The sequence below is a fragment of the Diorhabda carinulata genome, chromosome 6, assembly GCF_026250575.1.
Source record: "Diorhabda carinulata isolate Delta chromosome 6, icDioCari1.1, whole genome shotgun sequence".
Taxonomy (NCBI): domain Eukaryota; kingdom Metazoa; phylum Arthropoda; class Insecta; order Coleoptera; family Chrysomelidae; genus Diorhabda; species Diorhabda carinulata.
The window spans coordinates 17,642,008-17,664,771 of record NC_079465.1 but is presented as its reverse complement, the minus strand read 5'-3'; the positions used below and the strand labels follow the sequence as shown (position 1 = coordinate 17,664,771).

Genomic DNA, 22,764 nt, shown 5'->3' with positions numbered 1-22,764 from the left:
CTTAGACAATTATCCTTCGAAAATGAGTTATTGGTACATAAGACAATACTTAAACCTATTTAGACATATGGAATCCAGCATTTACATCAAATATCAATATTATCGAAAAATTTCAGTCGAAAGTTCTGAGAATGATAAGAAATGCTCCATGGTATGTGTGTAATAACATCATTGCGAATAATCTTTAAATCCTTTCGGTACAGATGAAATTAAGTTGACCAGTGGAAAATACAATGAAAGACCTTACTCGTAGCCTAATCAGCTTTAAAATGTCGTCTATATTTAATATCATATTTATTTCAGATTAACTAGCAGTTCTAATTATGTAAAGCTATTTTCAATCTATTTGTCATAAATGTTTTGTGATACTTGTGGGTAGTTGCATGGAATAGACAATGAAGAGGAGATCATAGACCATACTCCACATCTTATTTTTCTATATTTACCTATTTCTAAGGCAACTACATATAGTGTATCAGAAATTACACTCTAACTAAACAGAAATTAACCTCCAAAAAAATGGAAACGAGGATTATATATGAAGGAGTTATTCCAAATCTTAAAACTTCTATTCCGAGAAACTGAGTAAGTACGCTACTGGCGTGACATTTGGTAACAAATGGGCGAACTTTGAAAGTTGGCCAACCAGCAGAAATTGAGATTAGAGACCGGATCTGGTTATAAATGTGCTAAGATTGGAAGGGTATTTTTTACACTTATCTAATGATTAGGCTGTCGTTGTAAACTCGGAGGAAGAAAAGAGGAAAGAATCGGAATGAATGTATCTGGCAATTTTGGTGTTTTTTACAAAGTAAGAGAAATTTGTGAGATTGATATTTTGAGGGAATGGAAATCATTAGTAACAATTTTGACTAATAAATTTGGTTATCAATTAAATAATATCTAAAAAATATTCCAAACAGTACAGTAACAATTCATGTTTTCATTGGAATTGGATTATCTAACTTTGATGATTTTGATCATCAATCATACGATCAATTTGCTATCTCTCATATACGTAATTTAATACCAACGAATGGTGAAAATTGATATATATTTCATTTGCATATAGTTGAAATATTTAGTATTTTAGTTAGTTATATGTTTGGCATATAACAAATTTAGACTTATATTATTCATTGATTGAGTTTATTAAATAGAGTGTCCGCCGGAAATGTATACTACGAGGATGTATTGATATCTAGTTAGTCTAGACCAGTTCCATGCATAAATAAAACATTGCGTTACCATAGCTATGAACAAACTTATTAGAAGTGTCAGTGTAAAGTTTGACGTCAAAAAAGTGAACCAGCCAGTTTCTGTGTCAGTCCCCGAAAATATCGCTGCAGTGGAATTGGGCCACAACGGATAACTGAACCACTGAATATTTCATACGAACGCTTTAATCATTTGGTTCACCTCAGTTTGGACATGGGAAAATTGTTGCAAAATGGATCTCCAAATGTTTGAATGTTGACCAAAAGCGTGCAAGGGTAGAAGCATCTCGTTCGATCTGTGCTCGATTTGAGACGATGTAGACTTCTTAAACCGAATTGTTACTATGGATGAGACTTGGGTACATTTCTACAATCCAGAAACAAAGCAACAAACGATGGAGTGGCGACACTCTGGTTCTCCAATTCCTAAGAAGTTTCGAGTCCAAAAATCTGCTGGAAAAGTTTTTGCTTCAGTTTTTTGGGATTGTCATGGAGTAATCATGATTGATTTTTTGGATAAGGGTGAAGCAATAACTGAAGATTACTATTCGATATTACTGACCACTCTACGGGTAAAAATCAAAGAGAAAAGACGCGGAAAGCTATCCAAAGGTGTTTTGTTTTTGCAGGATAACGCTCCTGCACACAAATCTCATGTTGTCTCGCAAAAAATTCGTGATTTAGGGTTTGAATTAGTATAACATCCCCCTTATTCACCAGATTTGACTCCGTGCGACTATAATCTCTTTCCTCAACTGAAAAAAATTTTAAAAGGTCGTAAATTTTCTTCGAACGAGGAGGTAATAAAAGCTGAGGAGATCTGGTTTGCAGAGCAAGAAGAAACATTCTTTTTGAAAGGTCTAGTTCGGTTCTATGGTAGGCTAAGAATTTTTCAATATATCCTCGTACTTTGTTCATACTTTTTGATGAAACGAAATAGAATGAATCTTATATTGATAAATGTTTTTTTTAATGTCGGCAATTATCTATAGAATACAATATCAGATAAATGCGATCCCTTTAAAGCACAGTTTTCATTACATTTTCACACATTTCACGAGGTATTTCATTAATTTCATCACGAATATTTTGTTTGAGCTGTTCAATCGTTTCTGGTCTGCTTGCATACGCCTTGCTTTTCAGATATCCTCAAAAGTTTTCAATCATATCACGATATCGCTCCCCATTGACCGATTTCAGTTTCAAAGAAGTAATGTATAATGATTCCTCCTAACCAAATTACACACCAGAGTGTCAATTTTAATGGATGCAAAGGTGACTGATCAATAATTTGAGGGTTTTACATTGGCCAGAACTGACTATTCTGTTTATTCACATATCCATTCAAATGAAAAAGTGCCTCGTCACTCATGATTTTTTCATGAAAATTAGGATTGTCATGTGTGAAACAAATGCAAATCTTTGTGCAAAATTATGGCCAAAGTTGTTCTTTGAAGACCAAGCTCCTGAGCACGGCGTCGAATTGAGGTCGATGGATTGTTTTGAACACTTTCTTGAGCAGCAGTAATGTTTTCAGCCGATCTTGCAGTACGTTGTGGTCTATGCTTGGGCCTATCATCTCCAATCCCTCTTTCTTCGAAATCATTCACTACACGATAAAAAGTGCGTCTTGTTGGCACGGTATTTCTCCCAAAAATTTCACGTAACTTTCTCATCGTCACAATAATCGATGATTGATTTTGATAAAATGTTTTAACGACTACACGTTGGTTTATCGAATATTTTCCATAATAAATCTGCCACGTCCCCACGACTACCAAATATGAACTATCAACCCTAATGTCTACCAAACTAGCGGCAAAATAAAGTAGTATATCTTTCCGCTGGACATCTTGTACTTCCAAATTGAAGTACAATACTGAAATCATGCTGGCAGCGTTTCGTATCAACTTATTACTCATGTTTCCATATCATGAGTATGAAATATTGAGTGTATATATATATATATATATATATATATATATATATATATATATGTATATATATATGGGGATTAAAATAAAACTGAATATGAAAAACAATTTATTGATCAATAGAAAAACATTAGAATTTATCTCAGTCTTTTTTTCCGTTTCCATCTATAGATTCTTCATATATTTCTTCTTTCATCTTCAATTGACTTGACAATGTTTTAATACCATCAAACATCGATTTAGGTTGTGGTGTTTCCATAGATAAATCTTGTACATTAAACGACGTAATTGGTAATCGAGGAGGAGGAGGAGGAGGAGGAGGAGGAAGAGGAGGAGGAGGAGATACAGAAGAATTTGTCTTTAACGTTACATCATTGATTTGATCTGATTCATCAACATCTATTGTTTTAACAGACTTTAAGGCGCTCAAATTGAAACTGGGAATCACAGTTTCAATTTTTTCGGCAACCACATTCACATCTATACTACCCCTTCTTTTTCTTGCTTCTATGAATCGTTCGTGTTTACCTAGAGACTGTTTTAATTCTTGTAACATCAAACTTAAGTAAGCCTCAGTATTATCTTTTTGATATGAGCTCGGTTCATCAGCGGCATTGTCATAATCTTTTTCCAAATAAAGCTCGAAGTTTTCTTCCGGTACATAAGTTACATCATCGTGGTGATAATTCACGTTTATAAAATCTCGGGAGTGTTGTTCTACTTTTGGGATTTCGTTATTCTCGGAAGTTGATTGCGTGATTAGAATACCGTATAATCTACACAAGAGATCTAGTGATTCGTACGCAGCGAATGTGTGATTCCTTAAATCGATTAAAGCGGTTTGTAACGTTTCAGAAGGCGGGTCATCGGTAGTTTCTATCTCAGTAATAATAGTATGATATTTTTCAGATATAACCGAAATATTATCAATAGCAGATAACAATGTTTTGTGTAGATTATTAGAGATATAACGTTTTGGTTTAATTGATTTGAGTTCGTTGATTTTCGCATCGATGTTTCTTAAAGTATAAAATTCTTTCTTTGTTATATTATAATGCTGTTTCAAGAAATTCAACAAGGAATTTAATTTGTCTATGATTCTTTCGTATACTTTATCAGTGAGTTGATCAGTTGGACAGAGGAACATGATACTTAAGTAACTGAATAATTTTGATGTTAACCACACATGAATATCTTTGATTTTATTCAAAAAATCTAATCCATCTTGTAGGTTATCGAATCGATTTAAATCGTTTAACGGTTGAAAGTATTTGAATAAATTGAAATCATCCACGAGATTTTCTGAGAAATTAACAATCATTCCTATGGTTTTAATCATTTTATCAAAATACAGTTTTTCATTTGAGAGGGTATTTTTCAAAAATATATCGATTTGTTTAGTATAACCACTGAATAGATTATTTTGACTTTTATTTTCAACATCAATTCTTGTTTTTATATACTTTTTGATGAAATTATTCAAATTATTGATATTTTTAAAGTTATCCACCATATCCTGCAATAATAATTGTTGAAAGCCACGTCTCTTATATTTTTTTATTTCAAAGTACGTAGATATGCCAGTTGCGATTATGGGAGGTAGCAGAAAAGCTTTATGCAATTTTTTTATTAATAATAAGTTGCCCAATAAAAATGTTAAGCTCAATTTTAAAGCACTAGAAGGTTTATATTTAGGAAACGTGAGTGGGTTATTAGGTTTATAGTAATTGAATAGAATTTGCAAGTCTTCGTCCAAAAGTAGCCCCGATTCGAGAATTGTGTTTACATAAGAATCCGCCAATACTTCATAGTAGTTCAAGGATATATCCATTGTTGACCTGAAGAAAAAAACATTAAAATTAATCTGTAATGTCAGAACGAATTTATACTGAATTACAAATAACGAGTTCTTTATTTGTATATAAATGGAAGTTTAATTTCCTTAAAGTTTTTACTTCTTACTGTCGGTTTTATAATGAAATTGAAGTGACTTTCAACCTTAAGCTTTTGATTTTATAAGTGTGTTTCATAATCGGCTATTGAGCTTAAAGCCTGCTCTAAGAATCCTTTAAGTTTAAGTCAGAGACAGAGTTTCGTTGGATGGTTTTCAGGTACGATGAAGGAAATTTTTCATAGGAAGGTTTGCTGAATACACTCCAAAAACCATGACAAATTGGCAGCATCGGAAGTTTCTTCTTCTTTAAATATGGATGAGGATCGCGGAAAAAGTGTAATCTTCTCCAACTTCTGTATAAAAATTTTGTTGATTCAAATGATAAAAAAAATAAAGATAGAGTCCACAATGAAGATATTTTCTTTATGTAGTTGAAACCTCCACAGGATTTGGCCCTAATATAGCAGTTGCTCCTCTGCAGGGCTGGGGATGTGGTGGTTGCTTGGGATTGTGCTATCCTGGCTTAGAAGGGGTAAAGCGAACGATCATTCATTGACCAGAAAAAAAAGTAAGCTCTGGTTTAAGTAAAAACGATTTTTCTCGGTTTGGGAATCTGCTTGCCTGGTATTACGATTGAGAACGAAAATATTACTAGTTAATAATGTTTTTAGTATGAAACGACTTTTCATAAAATATTTTCTTTATCTGTATCTATATAGGTACTATCTGCAAATGAAGGTCATTCAAGTTGAATAAAATTTTAACATTGCATGCAAACTATTAAATTCAAATAAAATTAATCATTTTACTGGGTATAAAGAATATGAAATGTCACAGATGACAAGTAACAAGACATTTTGTGCTGTGTGGTAGCGCTAAAAAACCATGTGCTAACGAAAGATATGTAAAATATATTATCGTTTGTATTTTTTAAAAATAGAGAATAAACAATAAAATCTAGTTCAAGAAAACCAAGAAACAATTGAGTAGTTCGTATCCATGGTCCTTCGAGCCGGATTAGATTTGAAACCGGTCAATGTACAAATGGATCAGAAAACCTATTAGAGCTGGAATATCGATAGTCTTTCTTTGACAAGCTTTAAGTTTGAGGATATAAAAATGATGTGTTATGATTAATATTTATTTTTGGAAGAAAAAATATCCTTGCCCTTATAACGGAATGCTACTGATGTTTATTTGAAAATGAGAGGCTTAATTGGTGCTGACTCTACGATAAAAGCAAACGGCGTAGCTACCGCCATCTATCAAAAAATTAATAATTAATAACTTTCTATGACATTTATCATAAATAAGGGATGGGTTTTTGAAAAACAAAAACATTTTGATAGCAAACTTCATTTTTATAATATTTTTAGAACCTAGTTTACAAATTATGAACATTACAAATAATACAGTGTGGGAGGACTTGATGGAATTAATAATTTAAAACAAGTTATAAAAAAACTGAATAGAATGGTACAAAATTAAAAATAAAATTATTCATTCACAAGTTATTATAAAGTATAAAAAACATTGATGACATTACAGATTTCCATAATAGTTTATAAAATCAATGTTTTTTAATCATTATCATCATCAGATGGAGTGTCATCCATATATCAATTTCTCTATAGAATTGTGAATTATTGGAGAGTATATTTTCAATTCATCAGCCATCAAATCCAAATTACTTGTTATTTTTGGTTTTTCTGAATAATTAATTTCTTCCGGAGCTACTGCCTCAAAAATTCTTTATCTCCTTTTTCTCTTCTGTGGTAAATTATCTCTATTAGTGGGAACCGATGCCTTTAATATTTCAGATTCCTCGGATGTATCATGTCTCTTGTGATAGAAAATCATTTCAAAATAACGGGTCAAAATTTGACGATTCGATCTATTTTGATAAAGAACGAAATAGGTCGAAACTTCAAATCTATCACAAGAGACCTAAAATCAAGACAAATCATTACGAAAAAAAAAATATCAAGGGTCAAGTCTAAGATTCAAAATACAAATTGTGGCTAAAATACGACTTTCATTAATTATGGCAACTTACTACTACTGGCCAAATAATTGTGCATTTCGACGTGGAGTGATTCAATGTAGACGAATGAAACATGTTTGATTTTAGTCGTGAAATCGTTAGTGAAACCAAAAGGTCGTAACAACAGTATGGAGTTTAGTGTTTGTGTCCGATTTTGAATTCAAATTCGACCCACATTTGTAAGAGGTATTGAATCTGAGAATCAATCATTCAATCATTCATAGAAAGTTTCCAAAATCATCTGGTTTTGTATCCATTCTGTAACTCAGAAGCGTCTGGTCATTGTGTCGTGTAGACGATCAATCTTCTAGTACAAAAAAAACTCATAACGTCACAGCTTTCAAAACCTAGCTCTTTCATGATTGACGTTCTGTTCTTGTGTGTCACAAACTGACATAGATGGACACGGAAACCGCAAGCGTCTCACGAGCCAAGTCACAAACACCCCTATTAAAAGTCTTCGAATCTTAATTGAGACAAATAATTTAAAAATCCATTTGCCCAAGAAGTTATATTAGTATATCACAAGTTTAAGTTAATAGTTAGTAGGCTTCAGAATTAGATTCGAAAATCGAATTCACTGATCGTTCTAAGTTCCTTGCACATCTCACAGTTAATGTTTTTTCCCCTGGGGTGAAGAGTAAACCTCAACCAGTGCTAGCAGAATTTGCTCTTTTTTCTTCATTACTATCCTGTATCTCCCAATTCATACTGGTTGGTTCAGGATGACAAATTAGGCTCTTCTTGATCTTCTACTTCGTTTTTGTCGATTGGGCACGGCCCAATATCCTCTGCATCAGTGTAGGGAGCTTGCTGTTACATAGCCTAGCGCCTCGCACTGTGTGTCAGTTGTAGCACGTCCTACTTCGCTCGCTCTCATCAATAAATTGGGAGAAATTGTAATCACCAATTAGTATGACATCCAAATTGCTAAAAAGGAATCAGCAAATAATGTTTGACTGTCACAAAATTGAGAAAGAGGTATGAGGCGACGTTTCAATACTTCAAAAAACGGTAACAAAAATTGCAGCTTAAGAAACCGTGCTTTTGGAGTATTTCCACGAAAAATTTTCTGTATTAAAGACACGTTTAAGCTTATGGTGTGAATATTCTATAACGAAGTCCATCCTTCTCATAGGTAAAAAGATAGATATTTCAAAGTAACCTAAACTTCGAGCAATTTCAAAAAAAAAGTAAATAAATTATTGTTGTTTAATGTTGTTGTTGAGATAAAAAATTAAAGGTATTTCCCCATTACTTGTAGTTGAAAACTGAATATATGATGTTTAAGTTGATAAAATTCATCTGACAAATTACTACCACCCAATGGTGGTAAGTTAATTCACTACCACTACCCGTCAAGAGCAATCGATACCTTTCTTGTAATTGTCACTTACGTCCTTTAAAACAGTGTGAAATGTGTCGTTTACAATTTAGGGAAGAAAAAAATGTTCATTTCTATTTGATTTATTGAAAAAACCAATAATCAGAGTAAGCTTTGATGTTCACGTTTATTGAACAGTTTGTTCTAACATACGTTAAGAAACCAAAACGAAAAATATCTTCACAATCAAATAATGAAGAGAACTTCTACGTTTACGCAATCAACTATCTCATAAATGTCTAAAACATTTTTCTAGTTTTTACACAAACCTGGTATATTTCGATTTATATCTCACGATAAAACTAGATGGTAATTGTGAGGTTATGTACATTTTAAGCTCTTGATTATCAATATCTAAAAAGGCGGTTATAAAATTAACTTACCTTTCTCAATAATTAATTAATTGAGGCTTGCCAATCACTAAATTTCTTTACGTAACTGTGTATTTTAAAAAGTCTATTTCATGTAAAAACTAAATATAGACTCGAACCGGCGCATACAAAGTCGACTGTAATAAACATTTTACAATGTTGCCTATGCCTCACTGTACAAATAACACAAGCGGAAATGAGGCGCAGAGTTTATTTTTAAATTTAATTACTTTAGAGATATATAATTTTTCCGTTAATGGTATTAATTTCTAGCAAATAATTGGCTGCTATTAACTTATTTCATTTCATACGTTCTAATAAATGAGATTGAAGTTATCGTGAAATGCCGGCAACCCGGCACTATCGACCATGTAGTAGAAGCACAACCATCCAAAATCGCTGACGATGACGCATATAGTTCGGGAGCTGGATTTTAGTGGGTATTAGGAGCTGATAAATTGATAATTATAGCTAATTATTAATTTATAAATAACGACGAACTTGTTTTATATATTATATTTATATCATTTCCAAAGTACTAACATCTTTTGCATACATAAAAGTTTTAAAAATATTCTATTAATTGATTTTAATAAATATATATATATATATATATATATATAAGGTTGGGCCAATAGAACTTTTTTTAGCTACCTCTAAAATATCGTCGTCCAAGATGATGAAAAAATTCTTTTTTTTTTGGTATTTCAATGAATCATAACGAATTATTGTGTAGCTAGAAATAGATATTTTTGTAGTAAATTAATCGGCCTACAAAAAAGGTTTCAAATATTTTTTCTCTAAGTAAAGTCGATTAAAACTTATTCGCAGTGTTTTTTCTTAACATCTTTTTTATTTGCAATCTGTAAAATTTTATAATGAGCAAATGGTATAAAGCAATATAAACTGTCTTGTAGGAGAATCACCCAGTGGCAATTTCCCTTCACTATCGTTTTATTGAAGGATAATCATATAACACATCACTATGATACTAAAATCTGTTAGGCATGTCTTCTAAGCCTCCACTGGGTGTCAGGTCTCATTAGAGGTTGAGCCAATATATTGGGATTGGTTTGCATGCGGTAAGAATATTTTTGGAAGAAAGGAAATATTTCTTCTTTAACTGTCTTAATTTGGAGGTCACAAACGCTGTTGGGTACATATCAAGGATCATTTACAATAAATCTGAACACTTTTGATTGAAATCTTTCTAGAATTGCTATACTTCAGTTGGATGCAGTGCCCCATAGTTGATTACCATAACTCCAGATGGGTTTGTGTGTGACTTTGTATATTAGCAGCTTGTTGTCGATTGATAGTTGAGATTTTCGACCTATTGGCCAGTACAGTTTGCTGAGTTTGAGACCCAATTGCTCTCTCTTGATTGGTATGTGTATGCTCCAGGTTAGTCATTGGTCCATATGAATTCAGAGGTATTTTGCACGTTTTTTTTTTGTTGTAGAAGATGTCCGTTTAAATTACAGTTAGGCAGGTTCTTCTCCGTTAAATGTAGTAATATCCAGGATCGGTTCTATTTTCTCAATCAGTAGTTTTCAAAAATTTTTGACATAACTAGTAATAGGCTTATTGGCCTGTAAGATGTAGTGTCTTCAAGAGGTCTCCCTAGCTTAGTGATTAGTATAATTTGGTCCACAAAATTGGAAAATAACCTTGTTCTTAATACTGAATTGTACAATTGTGTTAGATACTTCAACCCTTTATTAGTTAGTTACTTCAAATCATATCCGGGAGGCTCCAGTTGATATGGAGATTCCAGAATATCTTTGACTTCGGTTTCAATATTAAAGTTGTTCTCAAGGGTTTGGGACGGAAGATTTGTTCTAAGTGTTTTGCAAACATGTTTGCTTTATCTTGACTGCTTTTTGCTTCCTTCCACACCTTCAGGTGTGCGGATAGAAGGATTTGTTAGTTGTGGTCTATTTAGTTTTTTTGTTGTTTTCCATAAGTCGTAATCAGTTGCTTCTGTTGCGTTTAAATTCCTAAGGTAGTTATGTATTTCATCTTTTTCATTATTTATTATTATTATTGGGTAGGGTTTTCAGTTCTGCAGTTGCCTGATTCAACTCAGTCTTGTCAGCGAAAGCGTGTGTTCTTTGCCAAATTTTTATAAATTTCCTTTCATTCCCAGTTTAAGTTCAATTCTACAAAAAAATGTCTTAAAAACATAGAACAACATATTTTTCGTGACTTTTCCAATTTGTACATGCCAAATTTATTGAGAAAAACTGATTTAAATTTAGTCGGGATAAATGTGAAGATTTTTGATGCGATTATGTATATAATTTAATTATTTATTATTTGAAATTAGTTTTTTCAGCCCACCCTAATATATATAATAAATAACAGACTTTAAAACTAGTTTGTAGATAAAGAAAAAATAAAAGTAGGTTTATATCGGTAAATCTGAATTAATATGAAAATAGTCAAGAATATCATTTTTATACTGTGATAAACATCACATTCCAGCAAAAACTTTTCGTAATTTGTTTTGCAAAATGTGTTTCTAGAAAAATAAAAATGGATAAAGTGAAAGAGTTGGATAAAGGAAAAAATATTTTATGTTGAGAATTTAGTAATCAAATAACAAAAATATATAATATCTTGATATTAGTAAATTAATAAGAATTCAATAAAAAGAACTTGAAGCAGCCTAACCTAACTTAACCTAACCTAACCTAACCAACTACGGTAATAATAGATATAAAGGAAACATTAGCTGAATAATAAGAGGATGGTTTTAAAACCTTAACACAGAAAGATAGGGTAGATATTTAACATCAAGAATAGTAGGAAATAAACAGCGAGAAAGTAGAAGATGGAATACGTAGAATGGAAACAAAGAAATCTTGTCGATAATACGGAATAATTGCGGAAATTATAAAATAGCGATCACAAAAAGGAAGAGAGTAGACTTAAAATATATGCAAAAACAAGGAATCAGGCACCATATGATAATTATAGGATGAAGTCTAGATGAAACGGCTATAAACCATACCTACACTAGAACTTTGAAAAAGAGATATATATCAGAATATAAGATGAAAGATAGAAGCAGAAATAACGAGTGAAGAGAATATAATAACGAAATTTTAATACACACTAAAAAAATTGAGATTAGGTACCTACGGCAAATAAATCAAAATGGAACAAATGTGGAAGTGCTGGAATCGGACAATAATGATAAATAAGGAAAATAAAGAGAAAGAATGAAAGAAATATTAGGGTAATAAAGGCATCCATATCTACTTTATATCACAAAAATCGATTTCTTAAAGAAATCAAATGATGTTTGGGGCTATGGTTAAATATGGAGACATAATTAAAATTAAAAAAGATTACTCATAAGATGCGCTAATTTCTTTGATTGTTCAAATTTTGTGATAAGAGATTTGTTTGAAAAATTGGATGAGATTTTTGAGGAAATGATTGGGTTACGTTAGGTAGAGGGAAGTAATTAATAATATATTTAATGCTTAGTGAAGAGATACAAAAAAAGCATTTTGGAAATGAACAGTCATATATAAAGTAGAAAAAGATATCTATAGAAGCAGAAATATACAAGTAATAAGGTAGATATACCATAAATATGAAAGTGGGATGATAATGGATGGGAACTTTGAATTGAAGACAAACCAGAACTGGAATCCTCGTTCCATACCTGATAAGACTGAAAAAGAATACAAGAAATAGTATATCACATTAGTAGAGTAGAAAATTAGTTTTTTCTGCCCTGCGTACCATTACGTAGCGCAGCTCAGAGCTCTCAAAACTCTTTCCGTATATAATATATTTCCTATAGTCGGTCAAAAGTAAGTATGATTCTTTTGGACCTAATTTGAGAGCATCACACGTGCAGTTCAGAATTCTCATGTGCAGCTTTACCAATCATTGTTTAGTTGGTATGGATAGAAAGAGTTTTCTGCGCGCTCGTTGGTTTCACTCCCTTTCAGTTATTCACCAAAGATTGGAGATGTTTCTTTATATGGTGACTCTTAACATTCCAACACGCACTTGGGTCTATTCTAAGAATATTTGATATGCACAGAAAGACAATACTGCGCACAAATTTACCCTTTTCTCTCAAAGAAAAAACTTCATACTAGAAATTTCTTAGGAATCTGTGGACAATTGTTGATGCTAGACATGAGCATACACGCGCAATAAGTGACGAATAGAAAGTTGCTTTGCCATGATTGATCTTCAACCGATGATAAATCAGGCAAACAAGCCGGCCGTGTGAAGACAATGATGGTGGATTCTTATGAAGAATGTTATGTAGCCCTTGTCGTATAAGTGCCTACATTATTAGCTCTTGAAGCTCAGGAAAAACAAATTTAAAAATAGAGAAACACGCTGGTAATGAAAATTATAATGATCTGTATCGTATGATTTGGATGTTAATGAAGGATTTAAAGCCGAAAACTTAGATAATTGTTAACGAAAGCGGAATACAGAGATGGAGAAGCTACGGTTTCTTTGTATTATTCTATGTTTCTTATTATACAAGCATACAGTCTATTATTATTTGTGATAGGTATCGTATCAACGTATTACAAACAGTAAACAAACAAAGAATGCCCAAATTAAGAAATATATTGAAGAAAACGGGAGCTCCTGATCATGTAATCAGCCTTATCGCGAGTTTATACACGAACAGCATAGCAGTTATCCATAAAGATGATATGGTTTTTGAGATTGAATAAAGTTGCTTGTCTTCACTCTGTTTTGTAATATCTTGAGTGTTTATCTAATGCACATTGATTTCAAAGTATGACGTAAAGGATTTGCCAACAACAACGTCCTAATTTCATCAAGGATACAAACAAAGAAGGGACTATTGAATTGAATAGAAAATAGCAATAAAAATAAACTATGAGAAAAAGAAAAAAAATTCTAGATATTGTTTCCATTTTCATAATACAACTTGAAAGAAATATAGAAAGAAAAGGATTTCATTTAAATTTGGATCAATCTTACAAAATTATCGAATCATTTGTATTTTAAGGGAAGACTAAAAGAAATCACAAGATTCTTTTCATGATGAAGAAACGATTCTACATTGTTAGTTAATACAAATATTTAATCTGCGAATAGAAACTTCAAATATTCACCACCGTCACATTATGATGAAGAAGATATGGAAACGCAATAAGATTCAACACATTGATAATGTAGCTAGCTTCTATGGTTTGGTTACACAGGCCAACAAAAAATTTTTTTCCATTTAATAGCTCATCTTTATAGATTTTTATGTGCTGAATCCAAATCTACCCTTAGTTTACAAGCATTATGTATTTAATTATAATCCAATACCCCTGTACGGTATATGAGGAAATCAATGAAACACTTATATGTTACATCATGAAAATGTTTTGTATCTACAGTATAGTAATGTAGTGTGTTAATACAGGGTTCACTTGTCAGCTGAAATTTGTCTATATTTCTTTTCCCCTTTTCTTTGAAATTCCTTGTATAACTTTTTCTGCGATAATTCGCTTGCTGAACTTCCCGGTGAAGTGACCAACAGTAATCCCTCATTATGTTGGTGTTCCAGCGGCCCTGGTAACGTTTTTCCATCACTTTAACATCCTGGTGAAAACGCTCACTTACTCCTCACTAACATTTCCTAAATTGTCCGGGAAGTAATCGAGGTGACTGTTCAAAAAGTGAACTTTTAGGCTCATCAAACATCCTAAATCTTCAAACTTTTTAGCATGTTGGCAACAATAGACTTATATTCTGGGTCTCTTTCATTTCCCAAGAACTTGGTAACAACTTGCTTGAAGGATACCCATGCTTCTTTTTCATTTGAGGTCAATGTGGATTCGAAGTTAACATCATTTTTCTAATATCCAATAAGACGCCTTCTTTCAATTTAGCTTGTGAAAGGTGTGGAAATTTCTGACAGAGACATTTGAAACAAGGCCCGTTTTTAGGCAAAGCCTTTACAAACTGTTTCATGAGGCCTAACTTAATATGTAGTGGTGGTAGGAGCACTTTTTTTGGGTCTACAAGGTTTTTGCGTAGAATGTTCTTTTCGCCAGGCTTTAAAGTCTCTCTGACAGGCCAGTTCTTTTTACACCAATGTTGATTCCTAGCTCCACTGTTCCTTTCACACAGGAAACATGGAAACTTGGTAAAACCACCTTGCTGACCAAGAAGCATGCACATTACTTTCGAATCAAGTGCAGAATTACTTTTATTTAACACTATTTCTAGATTTTCGTAGCTCTCTTTCATATGTACAGAATGACCAACAGGTACAGAAGCATACACGTTACCGTTGTGTAATAAAACAGCCTCCAAACTATTTTTGAATTAATCAATAAACAGCCTTCAGTCTTCTTTTTTGTACTCAATTCCAAACTCACTCATTAGACCAGGAATGTCTGAGCAGTACACCAAATCACCCTCTTGTTCAAAATACTGTTCTCTCTTCCTATATACATGAACGCTAGTTCCAGCCGCCAACAAGCTCTTTTCTTTTAGCCTAGAGCCCACCAGTTCAGCTTTTTCTTTCGTTAAGCTTAGATCCCTAACTAAGTCGTTAAGCTCGACCTGAGTAAACAATTTAGGCTGTATATTTTCTGTGACACATTGAAATTCTTCATCGTATTCGTCTAACTCCGACTGTACATAAGAAAATTCTTCAGTTAATAAAATTTAAGTCCTCTGGTGGTTCAAGGACCGGCAAATCCTCACCGTGCCCTACTGGTCGGATAGCGGACGGAAGGTTAGGGTAGCTTATTACCTTCAATTTTATTCTAATTATAAAAAAGCTGTTAAATTTTGAAAAGTTTGCTTATAAAATGTGAAAAAATGGTGGGTGATACAGCTTTTTAAGCATCATATTTGGATTCAACAACCTAAAAACATAAGAATAAGGTATTTTCAGTGAAAAAGTTTTTTCATCATTGGCCTATGTTATCATCAATAAAAGCTCAGAGGATTCGCTTGCATGATATATTGTACCCCATATAATCACTTCTAGAGCTTGCACCCACAAATAAAATCGGGAATCTATTCAAAAGTTCCATCTTATCTCTTATCTTCGGAATATAATCTAGGGAAATTTGGAAACTGTATATTGAAAGTTGCAATGTTGCCTACTATTGGTGATAGATGACTTGCTCGTAAAAAGAAACGTCATAAAGTAATTGCGACAAATAATTATTGGAATACTATAATTATATGAAAATTATAATTTGACATGAAATCTTTGTACAGTAATTTTATTTGTGTTTATTCATACTGCAATTCGAAATTTGATGAAAAATACTTATCACAGATTGAAGAATCTCTTCTCATAATTTGCTCCCAATGAATTATTGACACATTACCCTGTTACAATATTAACAGTTTTATTGCATTCTTCAACATCTGTATAATATTTACTATTACTCCTGAAGAATTTCTAGTCTGCTATATCCTTTGCATCAATACCACTCGTTTTTTCAAACTAACTTAAAGGATGTTTCGAATATCGCTATATTCAATTAGATGCCACGTTATACAGCGATAAAATGATGTTAAAATTATGGGTTATCAAATCTTATAACAAACATTCTAGCCCATAAGTTCACTCCGGCGAGACTTTCGTTATTTACATGAAGTTTCTTTTCGTATCATTATCGTCATTTTTGTTATCTTCGTCGTAGCTTCTACACCAGATCGTCATCAATATCGTAGATGAATAGCATTGAAGGAACAGTCCTTCTGAAATAATCTTCTCAGCAATTGACAGATTTGACAATGAGCTCTGTTTGATAATATGAATAGCAGTAATGTATTTCGTTGCTGGTAACTCAATCTAAGCAAAGCTGGCTTGTTTATTCAGGTCTATGCTGATGATTTCGCTATTCTTTATTCGGTAAAATAAGCTGGTCCCATCTAAAGTGGTTGGAAGTGATGTAAACAGGTGCTGTTACAGTCAAATTTTGGTAGAAGTCGATCATCCTCGAAAATATTTTAGTCGTTTCCGAAAACCCAAACGTGAAATAAATACAATTTATAGTGTATAAATAAAAACTGTGCAGATTTAATTAGTTTCATTTCAAACCTATTTTGTCCAAGCCTATCAAATTTTGTAATCTTTAGAATGGAATTGAGAGAAGGTTTATTAGTAGGAAAATTTACTATAAAACAAGTAAGTGAAGTTATTAGGTTTTAATTTACCTTCGGTCTCTGAAGACGATAACTTTGTTATCGAATCGCACGTCACACATCACACAGTGTAATTGTTGATGTTGATGTAGTGGTAAACAGTGTAATCAGGATCAATATCACCAACGATTCTAGAAATTCCAACTTAGTTTACAAATAAGTTGAGATAATTTACTTTCTATATATTTTGATATATTAGTTTCAATTTTGTTAAAAAAATACATAATTTTTTTTTTTCAAAAATTCATTATACGTAATACATTATACGTAAGTCTTTAACAGGTCAAAAATGATTTCAGCCTGTTTACACTACTTAAAAAATTTTCAAAAACTTATGGTAACAAAAAAGGAAATTATGATGGGGTCTGCGAGGCTTCAAAATTTTATCCACATATCACGTATGTTCTATTGAGTGTTATACATAAAGGCTAGCCTTGGTTGGTGAATGCCGAATGATGTTTTTGGGCAGGGTCCAAATGGTACCTGAGACATTGATAATAAAAGTTTGGAGGAACAGAGAACAGAGAACATCTCGCATTTTGAATAATATATCATTTGATATACGGAGGACTTCAAAATGAAAGGCTTGACTAGAGAAAACCTTTACAGAAAATACTTATAAAAGTGAACTTATTATTAACAGATCCTATCCCCATGTTTTGAAGCTTAGAGAGCACTCACACTAAATTTTGGTCAAATACCATTTGCAGCAGGAAAATAAATAGTTTATAGAAGAATTTTTTTAGTTTTTTAGTAGCTTTCACATCAATAATCGGATTCTATTCTTCGAGTTAATTCTTTGTGACGCATATGCGTATGCATTCAACCGTTTCACTAACTATAATTAGATACAATGGACCGATCCCTTTTATTTAATTTTCCTTTCTCCATTTACACACGTTCTCTCTATTCATCGTTGATTAATTAATTTCAATTTTATAAATTGTCTACTGTCTAGGTTGACCAAGAATATGTGCACAGAGAGGAATATTATGATTCCGAATAAATGGTGAGCTCTAGAAAATCATAAATATGAATACCAGATTATTTTTGGTGATTATACTGATTTCCAAGGAAACCATAATAACCGAAATTATTGAAAAACTAAAATGAAATCTAGCTCCTTCATAGCAAATAATTTTGAGAATTAATTTCAATATTTTATAATTTGGTTTCAGTTCTGTAAATTGTTTTTTCTCAATTCATCTTGATAAGAGTGCGTCAACATTCATATTTTCTCCTACCAACTGCTTTGAATGTGACCAATATATTTCTTAGAAAAATAGACATTCTGTAAAAGAATGTACTTTTTAACGGATGTAGAATATTCTACTTTTCATATACTCAATACTAAGACTTTCAAGCGCAATATAAATATCCGCCAATAGAGAAATATTATTATGATAACCCAAATTAACTATAAATTATTATATGTCAAATTGATACACACATTCTCCATTTTGGCGATGCAACGCCAACGAAAAGCGCGCAATATCTACTTAAGCTATTGCAGCCATTGCCAGGTACGCAAATAAAATTTTAGGTGCATTTACAGTTTTTGAAAAATTAAAAAAAGTTTTGTCCAGGTTTATTTCTTCTTCTCAAGAAGTAATCCATATTCAACATTTGAGCATCAAAAATTCCTTGGATGTCTGTCTTTTATTTCGATGACCTGGTGTGGATCTTGATGAGACGGATGCTTGTTCCAATAACGTATTGAAAATTTTCAAAAATTGGTTTGTTTTGGCCTATTTTTCTAATGATTTAGTAGTAATTTTCTAGCATTTGTTTGTTTTTACTCGTTTTTCTATCGATTTGATGGAAATTATCAAAAATCAGTTCATTTGACACATTTTACTATAGATTTGATAAAAATTATCGAAAATCAGTTCATTTGACACTTTTTACTATTGATTTTATAAAAATTTCGAAAATCGGTTCATTTGACACGTTTTTGTAATGATTTAATGAAAATTTTCAAAAATTGGATTGTTTTGGCCTGTTTTTTGATGATTTAGTAGCAATTTCTATCGATTTGATAAATATGGTCAAAAATCAGTTTATTCGACACATTTTACTATTGATTTTATAAGAAATTTTAGAAATCTAGTTTAAGATTTATGGAATGTTGGGCATTAACAACGTTAACATGTATCAAATAATCTACAAAACTGAAAAATAAAAACGAAATTTCGAAGTAATGAAGTATGTAGAATCGATCAACATCGTATTCCAGAAATTTGCTTGGATTGAAAACATCCCCTCAAATCACTAGATGTCGTTAAATCTTAGTAAACGTCGGAATCAGACATTAACTTTTATTACCTCTTAATGCGGATTACAGTAAATATTGAACAAACTCAGTATTATAACTGATTGACGACAAAATTTAAGTACTAGCTTCATTTTACGATCAAAAAATAACATTGTGCCGAAAATAATGAACTATTCCGTTTCTTAAAGTTATGCGACTGACGATAATAGGAATACCAAGTGGAAAATCGATGAGTAAAATTCTCCTGAATATGTACCCAATATCCAAAATATTTCATTACAGTTAGCGTCAAGCATTTCTGAAATTTAATTTGTGATACTGAGGAATATTAATAACTGGGACAATCGAGATGCCATCTACATTTTAAATTTGTATAAATTCTTGGAATATTCATTAACTCCAGATAATTTACCTTACGCCGAATAGAACATTATTTTTAGATTATGAATTATGCGAAAATGGGTTTAATATCAACTTCATTTCGGAGTAACTCAGAGAAAAACTACAGGGTAGTAAATTGCTGTATCTTGGAAATTATTGGTCGTAGTGACTAGTGGCTAAAAAGAGAAAAAACCCCATTTGCAGAGAATGACGACGAATTTATTGTTTTGGATATTCTTCAATGTTCTCATCTACAGAGACTACATTTTCTTTAGTACGATCCATCATTAAGTCATAAAATGGGCTAAGCGCCCAATAACTCAAATAAATTTAAATAAATTATTTCAACAATTTCCAAGCGCTGCTCTGGTGTAAGTCATCTATAGAGAAGTTTCTAATAAAACCCGTGGAGGCATACTTTGGATGATTTTCCATGATTTTGAAAAAGGGTTTACTCAATAACAATGTACAGAATCACATTATACAACTGTTGCTAATGAAGCACCGCCAGAGAAGATTGCTTTGCTGCATTTTGTCATGGTCGTGTGGCCGTTAGTGATGAATGTCCAGAATGTTGACCAATTATATAAGTCATGAAAGAATTGTAATAGATTATCACCAAACTAACGATACGTACAAAGAGAATTATTTTAATAAAAAGTGGGCCGTTGCCCAAGCGAAAGGCGAATCGTTAGGCTGTTACTACGATCCTAATGAAACTCTATGGGTTTCTAGGACTTAGAAACGTTTGGACGAGGTGCTCTCTAGTTCCTTGATGATGTTTACTGCTCCTTCCGCAGCTACCTTATCCTTGGTAGCTGGGTCGTTTTCATTTTAAAGAAAAATGGACCTAGACTACCCTATTGTATACATTTAATTTTCAATTCTTTCTCAAAATTACTCACTCAATAATTAATAAAGAAACCTATAAATGTACGGATACTACTTAAGATATGCCTGCTCATTAACACATATTTAGATATACGAGGACCGTTTTTTTCTTTTCAACCTCCGATAGGCTATAAGTGAAAGACAAATTTAAAACAATAATTTTATCACCAAAAGATGGGTACACTTTTAGTTTTCGACAAAATCACCGTGATTATGAGATTTAGACAATCTTTTCGATACCCTCTTCAAAGAAAGTTGCCACCAATGTAGCCTAACCGTTCAGTAACAATAGAGTCCAAAACAGACCTTGAAACTCCTGGAAATTCCGTAGACACCATTCACGCACAACATCATCACTCATGAAGTTTGCCCCATACACACGACTTTACGGTACTATTGCCTTCAGCCTGTAGAAACCAATCACACTTGGCGGGATCATCAACAACGGACATATTTACGTGGCTGTAGCACAACGCCGACTGAAGCCTGAATGTCAACAATGGCGGAGTGTGTATTGCGAGAGCTTCGCAGTCGCGTAAAGTGCAAGCCCCCCTTTTTCTGTCCGCGTAGCTTCTGCACGAAGCAATCGGAAGTCGAAAAAGAAATGGCCCTCGTATGTATAGCTGTGTATCAAAACACTCTATTAAAATAAAATCTTGGCAAATGACGAAAATCACCGAAAAAAAGTTTAACTTCGGCTTCATGAAATTTCTCCTATACGCTATGCACGTTCGCGTTCGCCCGTAAAACACTTTTACTATTTTTGAGATGTTCGCTTACTTCGCAGCAAAATTTTACTACAACGCTTTGGTTCCTGGGTTCCTGGCGGTTTTGAGATATCGGGATCGCTTGCAGTCGTGAAACTGATTCCCTGTCGTTCGGAAACTCTTCATTTTATTGAAGATCCTTTTGCTGATTCACTTAAGTGTAGTGACGTGAAAATAGGTCACTTCGACAATAACAAGACACAGGATTTGAAAATAAAGAGATTGTCAAAAACTTGTTACAATTCGTAGACAAAAGTTTGAAAAACTAAAAAACAAACATAAAAATAACTGAATAAAGATACAAATGAAATAAAACTCCAATGTATAGAAGAAAAACAAAATTATAAGTTTAGTAAAGGTAATAATTAGTATAAGTCCAAAGCAAAATTAAGCCAGTATGCAGCATGCCTGGAATTAAATATCATTATTAGAAAAAGACGATATCGATTTGATTTCAATTGGTAAGTGATTGTGCATTTTATGCACATAGCCGTGCGGCGATCTTTTTAAAATTGGAGAAGCGTGCTTACGAAGTAGGTAAACGGATTTAGAAATGTATAAAGAAGGAAAAGTCAGAATTTTTGATTTTTTAAAGAAGTCCCTGCAGTGAACTCTGCTGTTTAGTCCGAGTAAACAGCTCTCTTATGTAGTTTAAAGATTCGCACCACACGTATCCCAGAAGGGAAAGATTGTTCTTGATGCCACTCAATAAGGGCTTATTAAACTTTTAAGGAAGTGAATGAGTTTTCGAACACTTGTTATGTACAATCGATAAATGGGTTAAATATTCGCCTGGCTTGATTAGCAAGTAGCTTACACTGCACCTTTTTTTTGCAAATTTTTTAGTTACAGGCAGGTTTGTGAGTTTATTGAATTATTTTAAATTATCTTCTATAGGCCCGTGTTTATTACAGATTTATCAGCTGTTAATAGTATCTAAGCTGAAATTTCTGGAACTATTTGACACGCATTTCAATAACCAGGCTGTAATCGTCCGAGACTGAAGGTCAATAGTGTGTTCAGTGGCTGTTAAATGGATTGTCAAATACAGGAGTTATGAACCTCTAAAAAAAACACATTTTGAGATTACAATATTCATGCGAATAATTTCATTTCTGGAGTTTCATTATACAAGGTGTCCCTCGACAAGTTAAGACTATCTGTATATGGCAAAATACTTATAGTAAAATCATGAAAATTTGTACGTTTGGGTTTTCGGATACGATCTTTTCAACTAAAATATTTTCAAGGATGATCGACTTCCGGTTCTACCTTAAGTCTGATGTAGCTTTGTTATTTTAAATAAAACAACCTCTATATTAAAATAATTTTTTGAGATTAACGTGAAATTTTTTCGAAAAATGCATACTTTTAGGGTTATTAATTTTTTTGCAAAAAATTTGAGGTTGCAGACCCTTATAC

At 32.5% G+C, this 22,764-nt stretch overlaps 2 protein-coding genes across 9 annotated transcripts in view; one reads left to right on the top strand and one right to left on the bottom strand.

Moving 5' to 3' along the window:
* The window catches only part of LOC130895714 (complexin), a 552,249-nt gene that overhangs the window by 336,917 nt on the left and 192,568 nt on the right, over positions 1-22,764 (top strand). The window lies entirely within an intron of this gene.
* On the bottom strand, positions 3,248-9,192 carry LOC130895712 (uncharacterized). 2 transcript variants are annotated; one of them, XM_057803191.1, is made up of 2 exons: positions 8,857-9,192; positions 3,248-4,989 (listed from the first exon to the last, which is right to left on the bottom strand). In XM_057803191.1, exon 2 carries the CDS (start codon positions 4,980-4,982, stop codon positions 3,294-3,296), a length of 1,689 nt encoding a protein of 562 aa, XP_057659174.1. In that variant the 5' UTR covers positions 4,983-4,989; positions 8,857-9,192; the 3' UTR covers positions 3,248-3,293. The 2 variants fall into 2 exon arrangements, with proteins under 2 accessions (XP_057659174.1, XP_057659175.1); XM_057803192.1 differs by having other exon boundaries at positions 3,248-8,019; positions 8,857-9,186.

Excerpts from the sequence above, each read along its gene's own strand:
- LOC130895712 (XM_057803191.1), bottom strand. The coding sequence starts at position 4,982 with ATGGATATATCCTTGAACTACTATGAAGTATTGGCGGATTCTTATGTA.